This window comes from Aphis gossypii, chromosome 2, assembly GCF_020184175.1.
Source record: "Aphis gossypii isolate Hap1 chromosome 2, ASM2018417v2, whole genome shotgun sequence".
Lineage (NCBI taxonomy): Eukaryota > Metazoa > Arthropoda > Insecta > Hemiptera > Aphididae > Aphis > Aphis gossypii.
Window position 1 is genome coordinate 41718279 of NC_065531.1, and position 13984 is coordinate 41732262.

A 13984-nucleotide genomic window follows, 5' to 3' on the forward strand; every position below is an offset into this window, starting at 1 on the left:
TTCATTATACATATATTGAATAGTGGGTTCCAAATATACATGTGCATTTAAAACTTTCGATCGGGAAATATTTCTAGTTCGGAAAATAACAATTAGATAACGTACAGAAAATAAAACTGGGTAAAAAAAGTTTTTTTGAATTTCATGATGGACATCGTAACTACGCGCTTGCCATGTACATTGTGCAAGAAAACTACATAAGCATGCTTACATCCATTTTTCCTTTAATATTTAACTTACTCAAATTCTAATTATTGGAATTTCTTAATATATATGAAGATAATATTTTTAATGATTTTGAATTTTTATACAATTTAAGAAGGGCCCTGTAGTGGCTGACAAACATTTTTTTTTTAATGATTTTAATCTTTTACTGTAAATTGAAAATCAAATGATTTTTTTGAAAATCTTATACATCTAATTTAAATTAAAATTCGAATTTATAGTTTCTGATAGTTTTAAAATTTATACCTACATAGGTATTAAGGTTAATTAGATGATTCTTAAAAAATTCTTATTGAATCTAGTATTTACTATACCTATTTGACAATTTTTACAAATTCTAAAATGTTGATAAATCAGTATTAATTTAGTATCACCTGACAATTTTCAAATCGTCATAAGGCCCATAAAAATAGGATAAAAAATCTAAGTATAATATTTAAAATATGATCCATAATTATGGTAACATTTCTAAAAATCGGAGTTTTAATAGGTACATTTATTATTTGAGAACAGAATACCCTGTTCTTACAATACGGCTGTGAATAATTTGATTAAATCACGTTAATATCTATTAATCTTTTTAAATCATTTATCATACCCAGCAGACTGGTGTGCGGACATCTGCAGATGACCAGGTAATGCGACTTGCCGGTGCGGACGTTTTGTAGAGCCAATAACGACCAGTCCCTCGGCGAACGGCACGTCCTCATTTCGGCCACTGGTTCGCACGTTTTGACCAGCGTAAGGATCTATACGGTGTACGAGTAAATAAAACACACAATATTTGGTTAATATTATATTTTATTATGATATATTATAATTCAATAGATATTTTACACTGTTAATGTGTCGTTATAATATTTAATGATAATAATAATGTGTATAGTAGTGTAGTAATGTAGTATGTATACCATCCTGCACTCCTGCAGGCATAAACACATAATCTAGTGGCGTCCTTTAAACGATTTATATAGAATAAGGAGTTAGAAAGGAAGAATGAATTCAATACACTTTTATTTATAATATATATATTTAAATACAAAACGAGTTACCAACTATTGCCTAATAAATTTTGATTTTAGTTTTGCGCCATCTTTTAGGGTACCCGTGGGAAATTCAGCAGAGAAGCGCGACCGTGGTAACCTCGCTCCCGGTTGACGTGTTACCTGTATAATATGTCATTTGAGAGCCGGTATTCGTTATATTTTCCTCAGTCATTACCTACTCAATCTTAAGAAAACGTTTGTTGTCCCGTTCGATTCAAAACGATTTTCAATTTGTGAGAGTGCCTGTACTATACTGTGAAGTATACAGTGAAATAACATTTCGGCGAAACTACGAGTCTTATCATTTCAAAATTCCGGTTTGAACAAAACCGTTTCCGGATGATGTGTCAACGTGTCAACGTCAAGGTAAGTGAATAAGATTTACTACTAGTCACATATATTTCACCATATGGTCTATATATTATATATTTTTTAAACAACAGCAGTACAACTGCGGTTCTTTTAACGGACATTACATAATAATAATTATAATATATCTGTATTTATGTGTATACATAATACATAGATAATTGATGTATATGAAAATAGAGTGATTCGCATTCGTAATAAAAACATTTAAATGTCATTTTAAATCAAACAGTTATATTATAATCTATAACATTGATAAACTGCAATGCTGTATCCGATTAATGTTGGTACCCAACTGTCCCTTGTGGCTTATGTGAATCCATTATATTTTGCGTTATTATACGATTATACTTCACAGTATTATTAGGTATATTCCGCGTATAGACTTTTCAATATTCATATTATAATTATATATAGATTATAGATAGGGATACTGTACTGCTGCACCTACGTCTGTAGGTACAGGTATATACTATGATCTAGTAAATCTAGCAATAAAATAAATGCAAGAACGCAGTCGTTAAATAATTTTTTACGTATAAAATAAGAAATACGATTTGGTCAAAAACAAGTTTTGCATTAAAATCATAGTTTATTTCTAATTTTTTCCAATTAAATAACGAAAATTTGTTTATTTTTGACCCCAAAATTATCAACTAAAAAGTTAAAGTATTTTTCTGTTTCAAAAAGTGATGAGTGATGGAAGACACAAAAAACACACAAACACACACACACACGTCATTGTAAAATCAATAGGTACATCAGTCCGCTCAGAATTTACAACATAACTTAATAATAATGTTAGGCTTACTGATGCATTATTTATACTATACCTATAATATTATTATATTATGATTAAAAACCGTGTTAACTCATGACGTGATGATATAAATAATCACATATGCATAAAGGCTTTAATGTTAAATAATATTCGGTTGCTAGTACCTATGTGAAATGGTCAACATAATTTGAGACATATGTTTTTGGTTTTCAAAAATGAATACTTGATTGAGAAACATGCCGACAATCTGGAGTATCCATACGTCATAGATATATGCACATAATATTGGAAGTATTTTTTTCTGAATTTTCGTATTTGGTTTAAAAACGTTAAAGGTTTTGTGGCTTGTTATTCAACTTCCTTTATTCTGACTAAGGCCGTAGCTAGGGGGGGTTTAGGGTTCAACCCCTCCCCCCAGAATTTTTTTTTGAAATAAGACTGAATAGTTAGAATTTCATATTTTATTATATAATATTACATATTTATACATTAACCCCCCCCCCCAAAAAAAAAATAAATATTTTTCTGCCTACGGTCTTGATTCTGACTCAGTTTGTTTTTGAGATAGTAATCTAATTTAAACTGTAAACTTTAAAAATACTGTTGTATGTTTTTGTTTTTAACGTACAAAATAATCCGCTAAGATAATTTAAAGAAAAAAAACAAAAACTCCAATGTAATTCGACATGTATGAATGAACTTAACTACCAGAAAATAAGATTTAATATAAAAATGTTTTTTTTTGATGTTATTATAGAGATTATCCAAATTATTTCTGTTAAACAGCATACATAATTCCCAATATATGATATTATTAACGTGAATTGATTTTTTTTTTATTTTAAGTGTACGATAAATGTGGAAAAACAAAGTTTTGTATAGTCTGTTTATTATAGGTATAATACAATAATGATATATTTTTTCAATGCTGAATTACGAATATTGTGAATTATATTATTGAGCCCAGTTATGAAATATTATTATTTAAATTGCCACAATCATGGTAAACGATTATTTCATGTTCGATTTTTAAATTAAATTTGTCTCGGTTCTCTCATTGCTAAATAAACTATTTTTAGTTAAAGGTACATTTTACACCAAGTTTTTATAGATTTATAGTTTCTATACCTATCTATTTATTTAGTTTTAAGGAATTTGTCATCTATAAAATCTCAGAACTAAAATATAATTTAAAGTCTGATTAAACTTCATAATATGTTAATTCTTATTTGTTTAAGAAGTTTAAATACTTTTATTAATTATTATTATTATCGATCAAATAGATAAATATACAAGCAAACGTATATCTTTAAAATTTAAATCTCAAATATTGAATTCAAAAATTATTATTATAATAGCGGAAAATTATATACACCCATAAACTGTTTCATATGAAAGTGTTTTAATATATAGGACTATTTGTAATATCTATGATTATAAAATATTAAAATATTGGAATTCAGAAATTTTAAATCTTTCAAGCTCATTCACAATATCTACAAATATTTGTAGTATAGTAGTGTAAAAATATTAACATAATGTTTTTTTTTATAAATTCATTTTAATATCTTGCTAACTTTATGTTATTAATTTTATTTTAATCCTAAAACGGTTGTACTAAGTTGTTATTGTATCAAGCTGCTTTAAAATTTTTATTCGAGTGTACCTAAGTATGTATATAATGTATTTAAGATGACGTCATTAAATTAACTGTGTATAATAATAAGTTATTTACCTACTATCACATGCAACGACACAACTAAACCATGATTGTTATCAAATTGTTGGAATTTAAATTATCTATATTTAAGTAGGTAGATGAACTTGTTTATGAGAATACTTTTGAATTATAATTATATCACACATTAAATGAGTAATAAAAATAAGACGTAGCTGTTAAAAATTATATAGTATAATATAGTATATATAATATATTGTGATGAATGATGATGTTATAGTGGATTTATTTTCTTCGTTTTATATTTATTTTAATAAAATTAAAAGGTAACATGTAAATGTAATACAGTAATTTCTGATAGAATATTATTCAATCATTGTATTGTTGGTTTAATAATAGCATACGATTAATTTGAAAAGTAATTGGAAAACAATAATATAATATTAAAAAACAAATTATGCTTGAATTATAGGAGGATAAATTACCTTCTAGTTGACAGTTATTTGTATAAGAATATAATAATTGACATTAAAGTATTATAAAATATTGAGATTTAAGATAGTAGACACATAATTTCATTAAAAATTAATTAATAAAACTGTATTTTTATATAATATATTATGTAAAAAATATTTTAGTTGTTATTTCTATTCTTCTCATATTGTAGGCTCTTATTGTAGATTAATAATGCTATTAATACTAATGATATTACTGTTTACTTTTTATTTTTATTTATTCCAAACTTCATAGTGACTAGCTAGTGTAACCTATAGTTATTACTTATTAGTGTTATTACAATTATTTTTGTACGATCTAGTGTATTTTTATTTATTTATATATGTCATAGGTTATGACTGTTATGAGTACTTATGATTGTTGACTTATGATTTATTATAGGTTTACCTGTTATACATACATCCTGTTTAAAATGGGATTGATCTTTTTTTGATTATTATGTCCCTTTGTCCTGTCAAACTTTGAACCGGACGCATTTAGTTCCATTTTTAGTAGAATGTCTCGTAATATATATAATTGTACTTATAGGGTATGTGTGTAAAAGAAAAATCTGTACCAACATGAAAAAAATATTTTTCAGTTTATATTGAGTATTATGGATGCCAAAGTGAAAAGTTATAAACTTATAAACAGTTTTTGTATAATAAATGTAGTGTAACGATGAATATTTGCCAGCAATAAACATGAGTAGGTAGTGTACTAGCGTCCTTTATAGGCGTATTGTAAAGAGAAATATTATTAATCTCTACAGCGTCTTAATCGTATAAAACAGGAAAATATTATCTCCTAAGTGTCAATATAAAAATCATTATACAAATACTATTATTATTTTTTTTAAAGCCAAAATCATTTGTCGTATTTGCTTTTTTTTTGATTTGATTTTATTGGTCGCCATAATTTACCATGACTTACGTTGTAGACATTATAGACAGTTAAATTTATAGATTAATAATATACTAGCACTAAAGCGGTAAAATATACAATTAATAATAATTACTTATAAAAACAGACAGATGTCTTAAAAAAGACAAATATTAAATAAGTAATTGTGTTTGTTTTTAGTAGTATAGGTATAATGAAATGTTAACAACGGAGTAGGTATTAGTAGGTTTAATAGGTTATACCTATTACGTTCATTTAATCGTTTTTTATGGCTAGATTAGAATCAGATACAAAATTATAGTATAGTGTATTATGCGTGTGTATAGATGTATATATTCCGTAAAACTAAGAATAAAAGGAATTTCGTGTACTTAAGCGTGTAACCGTTTGTTGCGGGTGAGTAAAAGTTCTAGTCGAATGGTCGTGTTAATAACGACCGACGTGTCTGAGTCGAGGTAGTGGCGACGCCACCGTTGCGGATGTTATACCATTTTCACCATTTTGGCGGCAATATAACAAGATTTATGGTCTTGAATACCGCTGGCGTGTGAGTATATAACGTTTAATGTACCTGTTTATATATATACATATGGTAATAATAATAAATAAATAATAATAATAATGCGTACACGACTATTCGTGACGATCCGCGTGGCGGCAGCGAGCGTTTGCGTGTATTATTGTACGTGTTTATATGTATAAATATAAATAAAGTGCATATCTAGAGTGGTCTTACTCCTTCGATCGCCACTGAAAGACTATAATATGTATAATACAGTGGACTAAATAATAGTATAAATACAATAATATTATACCGGGTTAAGGTTAGGAGGCACTACTCTGTAGTCGGTGCTCGTTTAGGTTCGGCCGACGATGATAAAAATGGTCTATATACGTATTCAGGGAAATGTTTGTATCACATGTGGTCGCGCCCGTGTATTAGCAATTCAAATGGTCGCGGGGGTGGAGGAAGTGTGTGGAATAAGTGGGTCGTAGCCTGGCGCGATAGAAAAAAACGGTACTCTCGCGGCTTTTTTTTTGCGTATTTTTTTTTTTTACTTTACTTTATGCACGAGACCGAAATTGCACGATTTCACGACATTTTCTGCACCATACCTATGTGTGTACGTATATGGTAAAGCAGCGGCGGATATATGTGTAGATATAGATATAAAGTATAGGTACCTACTTACAAAAATGAAATAAAAGAACATGCTCTATATTATTTAATATTACAAATTTGTGACAAAATTATAAATTTACCTATACTAATATTAATCATGTATTTTCTGAAATTTTTTATTCTCTTACCTAATCTAATATAAATTATATAATAGTGTACAGTAAATAAATATATTTTTAAATAATGAGTTAAATATCAAAAACATGAATGAAAAATTAACAAGTTAAATATATATAACCATAATAATAGCTAGTATAGTTATGACGCGTTAAGTTCATTGCTAAAATATTGAATTTTATTATTTTTATTTTAATAGACCTTCAGAAAAAAAAAATTAATCAAAATATTCAATTTTTATTTTGTATTTTGTAAATAAATTTGGTGTAAAATTTTAATTACTTATAATGTGAATGAAACTAACTTTAAATTAAAAATTGCTTGTTACATATTATATATAAAAGTATCAATCTTTAAGTTATTAAGATTGTTTTAAATGAACACCGTACGAGTTTAAAATATTTTTTTTACTATATATCATGTGCCACATATTATGTGAAATGTAAATATTGAATTATTAATTTTTTCACATGTATGTAGAAACAAACAATGATACTTCCAAGGAGTACAGTAATTCCATAGTGCGAATACTTAAAAATCTCCATATTTAACTTTTTTTGTCTTGACAGTTGGAGTATACAGTAGGCACTAGACATTAGACACATCACTTATTATTGTTATTCATTGCGCATAATATATGTATATTAAAACAAACTAAATATTCAGATTTTTTTTGTTGCTAAACATCTTTTTATTTGAAAATTGAACAAATTATTTAATAATATTTGCTTATTTGTTTTTTTTTTTTTTATATTACATTCAAAATTTATAAATGATAAGTTGGTCAAGACTCAGCAAATTTAATGACATGCCTGCCAACGTATCATAATCAGTAATTGAAAGAATATAGTCATAACCATTTTTTTTTACTACCTAAATCTATATAACATCATTATTAACATGATACACGATATGGTAGTACGGTACACTTAAGGCTCATAATAGAAATGCGAAGTATTCTTTTATTTTATTTACTTTTGTTCTCATCATATCTCATCATATACCTAATTCATTTTTGTGCCTTGTGCGTTTTTGCTGATGTGCATATTTTATAAGTCGTTTATAATATTTTTCTACTTTTAAATGCAAATCATAAATTTAGATAAATAGAATTTATGTTATAAATAAATATTTTAGAATTTAAAAATTGATGTACACAAAAAACATAAGTTATAAAAATATTCAAGCACATATAGGCAAATAGCTATAGAATTATGAGAGCATATTATGTTTTAATTTATTCATTACTATTTAAAATACCTATATAATTATAAGCTTATTGCAATAATAAATTATTTAAATTTAAATAGTAGTCCATTAATCCAATAGGTAGTAGATTAAAAAAATAAGTTCAAGACGGGGCTAATGTGTATTTAAAAATAAATCTGAATAATAAAATAACGAGTGTAAGAGAATTTAACGCATGTTTACAACATTTAAGGTATATTTAGGGCTTAGCTCAGCTTTTGTCTCTTTTGTATACCTATATATATATACATAACATATTATAATAAATTATAATATTACTATTTACTACTATACGTTTACACAATTGTTTTATAATACGTATATTAAGATATTTAGAAAATAATCAATTAAATTCATTAGATATCATCCATTAAAATTTATTAATTTGGTTTAAAATTAAATATTTAATATGAAGAATCAGTGTGTGGATGTGTCTCTGGCTATGTATGCATACAATTATTTTCATTATTAATTATTTTAAATATACCTACTCAAGCTGCATTTATATTATATTATTATTGTATTATTGTACTTCGTCTTGCATAATATTATTATATAGTTAAAAACTGGGATGAAATTGTGTAAGGACATTTTTATTAATTGCAAAATGCTTATAAATGACGATAATAATTTTTCTAAATTTTTAACTAAGAGAACTGTTGAAGATATTTCTTAACAGTATACCTAATCAAAATAATACTTCATCATTGATAGATATAGGTAAAGTTAAATAATTGAAATTGCCGTGTCTAATATAGATACTGCTAAATATTTTGGTATGTATAATCCTGATAAAATGCAATTTATTTTTACTCACTTTGCCGGTTGTGTCCGTAGACAGTTCTGTAGTGTGTAGGTCGTCAGCGTTCAAAGATGCAGAACATGGTTCTTTGTACCTAGACGGACAGGCGCATAGTGGTTGCGTGTAGTTGAGTCTTACATATACGGCATTACACACCTGTAATAAAACGTATTCATTGAACACTAAATGTTGACCATATAAAAATATTTTATGGTTAATTATTTCTAACAAGCAATAATTAAAAATCTGGATTTTTTACAGTACTAATATAATAATTAGTAATATACATCATATATTATATTATTTATTAAAATCAGTATTTAAATTATTAGCCTTTTTACTCTTTAGTTAAAATAATAGCATTGGAAATATAGGTAGGTTGTTGTTATTACATGTTTGAATTTATATTATTAGTTTTTAAATAATTATGTGAATAGAGATGTAGATTATTATGTCAATTCAATTCGTTCTGAAGTAGAATAAATATATAACTAGCTAGTGATTTTGCATACGATCTACCACCATTAAGCGATTTTTAATATTTGTTTTAAAATATGTTATTATTCAATAGTTAAACACCATTTATCGTCAATTTTAAAATTATTATTAATTATATACATATATTTAATATATTTAAACAATCTTATAAAAAAATTGTCTTAGTGTCTTTTAAGAAATTTATCGAATATATTGACAATTGACATTAAATTAGACGTTAGACATCAAATAATTATTTGATACAGTAGATCGCATATAACACCAAAATAATTAAGACAGTAGAGAGAACCCTGATTCTAGTAGATAGCGTATAATACTGCTAGTACCTAAATAATTAATATAAAAACAAATTGTAATTAATTAAACTCAATTTTTTTAAGTAAAATAAAAAATATTATAATATAATAAAATTGCGATTTTTAATTGAAAATTTAACTTCAAAACTGTAGTTATTTTATCAAAAACTTAATATACATTTCAAATACAAAAATATCTAAAAATATACCTGTTGAACTGCACACTCGGGTAATAGATATATGTGTTGATTGTGTGGATAATAGTGGTATTTTGTTGGTTTTAATCCTTGGTTAGGTGTTGCTGATTTATTCGTTTCCTGCTAAAACAAAATAACATTATAATATATTATAGTTTAAAATTATAATTAAGGTAAAAAAGTTTTGTACAAAAAAATTTAACAGATTGTAATGTTTGTATTAATATGTATATTGTATATATATATATATAATATATATACCTACATATTTTTATTATTGTTTGAAGCGATATTTTATTTTTTATATGATAATCATAAATTAATATGATTAATTAAATTAGATAACAAAAATACTTAATAAAAATCATATTTATTTATAATGTTAATCATTTTAATTTCACATCACGAGTATGCTTACATCTTACAATCTGACAATCATGATAGGTGCTTATTTGAGTTCTAATCAGTATTACTTTTTTATAGTTTTTAAAAGTTTTAAGCTATTTTATTTTTTTATCAAATTTTATACTACGTTAAAGGTACATTTTTATTATTTTAGAAGCAGCAAATTATTGTCATTTAATATTTATAATTTATTATATTATTTTAAGTATATGATCAGTTTAGTTTTCTGCGAGTCTTATCCTATAATGTAGATAATTAGAGCAGGCAACTGTGATAATATTTTATACTCTGTATTTATCATGCGTTCTTTGTATTTATAATATAACCACTTTCGCTATTACCTAATAGGTTTTGGAATCTAATACTGACAACCGAATGGACACTCGACTCACACCTCCTGATAATCTAGGACAATATCTTGAAAATCCTACCAATTATAATGCCAATACTCAATTACACATGTCCTTATTAGATCCGTTTTCCGATTCGGCTATTCATTCGACTTTTTAACACTAACGAACAATATTGCCCCTGGAGTATACCGCTATGGCCCAGTTATGTGGGCGGCACCTGAAGCCTAAACGTATAGTATCATTGTCAGTGTACATAGAAACTTGTCAGACATGTCGGAAATATGATACAGTAATAAATTTCTATTCAGTAATGATGTGACAAATTTATGTTTATTTGTATATAATAATATTATTATATATAGAGTTATAAACAAATACTCATGTGGCCCGAACGGGCATACATCGTGTTTTAATACTATTTTTTTAATGATGTTTTATCTTTATTTTCTTACACAAATAATAGTATTATAGTATACAATATTATTATATTAGTATTAAAACATCACTGTGACACACTTGAACTTCTTCATTAGGCACAAAATTAGTTTCGGTCAATGGTAATTTTCTAATGATGGATTGATTGACAGGTATTTCGATTTTTGGCATTATATTTAATGCCTCAATAACCAAAGTAATTTTCTCATCATACACATGTTCATTAAATGGTTGTTGTTATTATGAATATATTATTATTATTTTTTATTTAAGATTCAGTAGTATATTGTGGCATCATGTTATTAATGATCAGAGTTTAATAGATATGTCATACGAGTATGTGTGAAAAATTGACATTTTTGTTCTGAATTTATTTTATTGAATTCCACTTAATCTCCTCTATTACTATCAAAATTGCCAATACAATTACGATAAATACATTAATGCTAATAGTTAATACTATACTATTAAAATATATAATATAATATTATATGTATGTTTTACTATTTTAGCATTCGATAATATATTTTATTTTTTGATTTCTTAATTTATACTTCATTGATGTAAATAAAGACATATTTTTTTTTTATCTGATGTATATAGAATCTCGTAGGCACATTGAATATTGTATCTGCATTTGAATAATGTTACTTTTTTATTTGTTAAATTCCGCTAACTTGTGGAATTTATCACATTAAGTGAATTTATATAGCAATTCCTTTACAGCGACGTTAGATCCTATTGCACATCTAATTCACGTGAAATTACCATACCATCGTGTGAAATTTCATGTTTAAATCCAGTGGGCGTGTAAGATTTGTGAATTGTTATAAAACGACTAGGTACAGCATAAAAACTAATACTATTAAACGGTAATTTGATACTGTATCTCAGCGCCTATATTTTGCAATTCACATTCCATTGACCGAACTAATCGACAGATTTTTATTTTAATCCATTCACAGTATGTTTTTTTCTACAAAGTTTAATCATTTTAATTAATGAAGTGATTTAGAGTTTAGTGACTTTATTAATTATTGTTCTTTTCTATACAAATAATTAAGTATTGTATTATTTGCATTTATAAACAATTATTTAAATACAAATATAAGAGATAGGTATTTCATTTTTTTATGTTAAGGTATTGAAATAAAAAATATAGGCAAATGAGTACCGTTCTGTTGTACATTGGGTATATTCAGGGAGTCACTTTAATGGGTACGTTCAATTTGTATTCAATAATATATCATTTTTTACGAACAACGATTCTAAGAGGAAATGGTCTATTAGCCTACAATAGGTACTAAGTTTATCTTGTGATAAGTTTTTTTGATATAACTATTAAATTAATTTATTTTACTTTTATCATAGTAGATTGGTAAATATTCGAAATAAAAAAATTAACCTCGGAACATAATGGTAAATACTAAATGTGCCTGTGTCAGGCCTGTGCCAGTGTGACAGAATAATATAAATATCAGTTATATTATAGTTTTCTGACATTTTATTATCTCAAATAATTGAGGTCTTATAATTTTAGGGAATTCAAAATATTGTCCCAGATATAGGATGATAGGTTTTACATCGCTGTAAAACTCAAAAACTGATTTCTCTGTGTTGGAATCTCATTGACCAGTAACAGACTCAATAGACTCATAGAAGCCCACACGTACGAAAACTTTCCAGAATCCTCATAACTGCTGGACCGTATAATTAGGTCGGTTAAGTAATTAAATCAGATGGTTTTCGCTTTCGCACGATGCAGCAACTATATAGATAGACATAGTTTGGCGCAGAAAACCTAATCGAAGAAACCGATTGCTAATTTAGTTTGTTGTTTTTTTAAAATTACTACTTCATTTGTCTGTTCCTCGCATTGTTTTCGACCAAATAGAAATTGCGTTGATTATTTGAAGGCGTACGCGACCGTTACACAAGGGTTAATGGATTTCATGGAATCAGAGATCTCTTGCATGTCGTCTCGTTTGTTATAGCTTATTCTCTTATATTAAGTATTTATACAAATATACGCACGTGTATGAATTTAGTATTGGCGATGTAGCGGCTACTATATAAACTGTTTTAAGTATAAATATATAATTTAAAAAAAAAACTCCAAATTAAATGAAATGAAAATAAAACTGTAAATAGTATCGAGCAAGATGTTTTTATATTTTACGGTTATTATTATGAATTGAAACGGAACGTTTATGTAATTTCTCATAGGTATTCTATAAATTAACGTCATTTTTCTCGAAACGATAAGACAACCATCAATGTATCTTATTATTACATATTGTACTTGTACTATTGTCAACTGTTATATAAATACCGTACTCAACATAATTACAAACTTCAAAATTTATTATATTTCATGAAAGCATATAAAACATATACTACTTAACTATAGTAGTTATACTATGTATAATTTACCATATACTTTCTTTAGATTCCTTTAAAAACTTTTAAAACATTGAATTTTAATTATAGATACTATATACATTGAATGTAGTTATTTACTTATTAATTTTAATAATTAGCTGTACTTGGTGTTTAAAGCTGATGATAAATGTGGATATCGAGATGAATATTAAAATGCAGGATATTATATGATCAGTGATAACCATTTTAATATATTTTATCATTATCTATCGTTTTTATTCTAAAAATATACATTCGAATATATAGGTACCTAATTATTTATTAATAATTGATATTGCATTACTACTGATTCGTTTAACTAAAATATCAATTTACGTGTTAAACTACAGTTTGATAAATATTTTGTCACTTGTTTATGATCTAAAATAAGAATTATTTTAGTGAGAATTTGTTTATTTATTTTAAGAATCAATATAATAAAATAAGTACCAACATAAACTATAAAAAATAGATAATAGTAGTAAAAGGACTTATGGTTTGTTTAAAAATTCACATACCGTTTAATTTAGTA

General features: G+C 26.0%; 1 protein-coding gene and 1 long non-coding RNA gene across 3 annotated transcripts in view; one reads left to right on the plus strand and one right to left on the minus strand.

Moving 5' to 3' along the window:
• The window catches only part of LOC114120585 (uncharacterized), a 33699-nt gene that overhangs the window by 1369 nt on the left and 18346 nt on the right, over positions 1–13984 (minus strand). The window contains exons 3-5 of one of the 2 annotated variants that reach the window (XM_027982547.2): positions 9851–9958; positions 8863–9003; positions 824–974 (exon numbers count right to left, since the gene is read on the minus strand). In XM_027982547.2, coding sequence (XP_027838348.1) covers positions 824–974; positions 8863–9003; positions 9851–9958 — 400 coding nt within the window. Of the gene's footprint in view, positions 1–823; positions 975–8862; positions 9004–9850; positions 9962–13984 lie in introns of both variants that reach the window. The other variant, XM_027982540.2, reaches the window with a different exon arrangement.
• LOC126549674 (uncharacterized) overlaps positions 1556–13984 on the plus strand; it is a 30397-nt gene continuing 17968 nt past the window's right edge. Inside the window, exon 1 of the long non-coding RNA XR_007603800.1 lies at positions 1556–1637. This is a non-coding gene — a long non-coding RNA (uncharacterized LOC126549674). The remainder of the gene's footprint in view (positions 1638–13984) is intronic.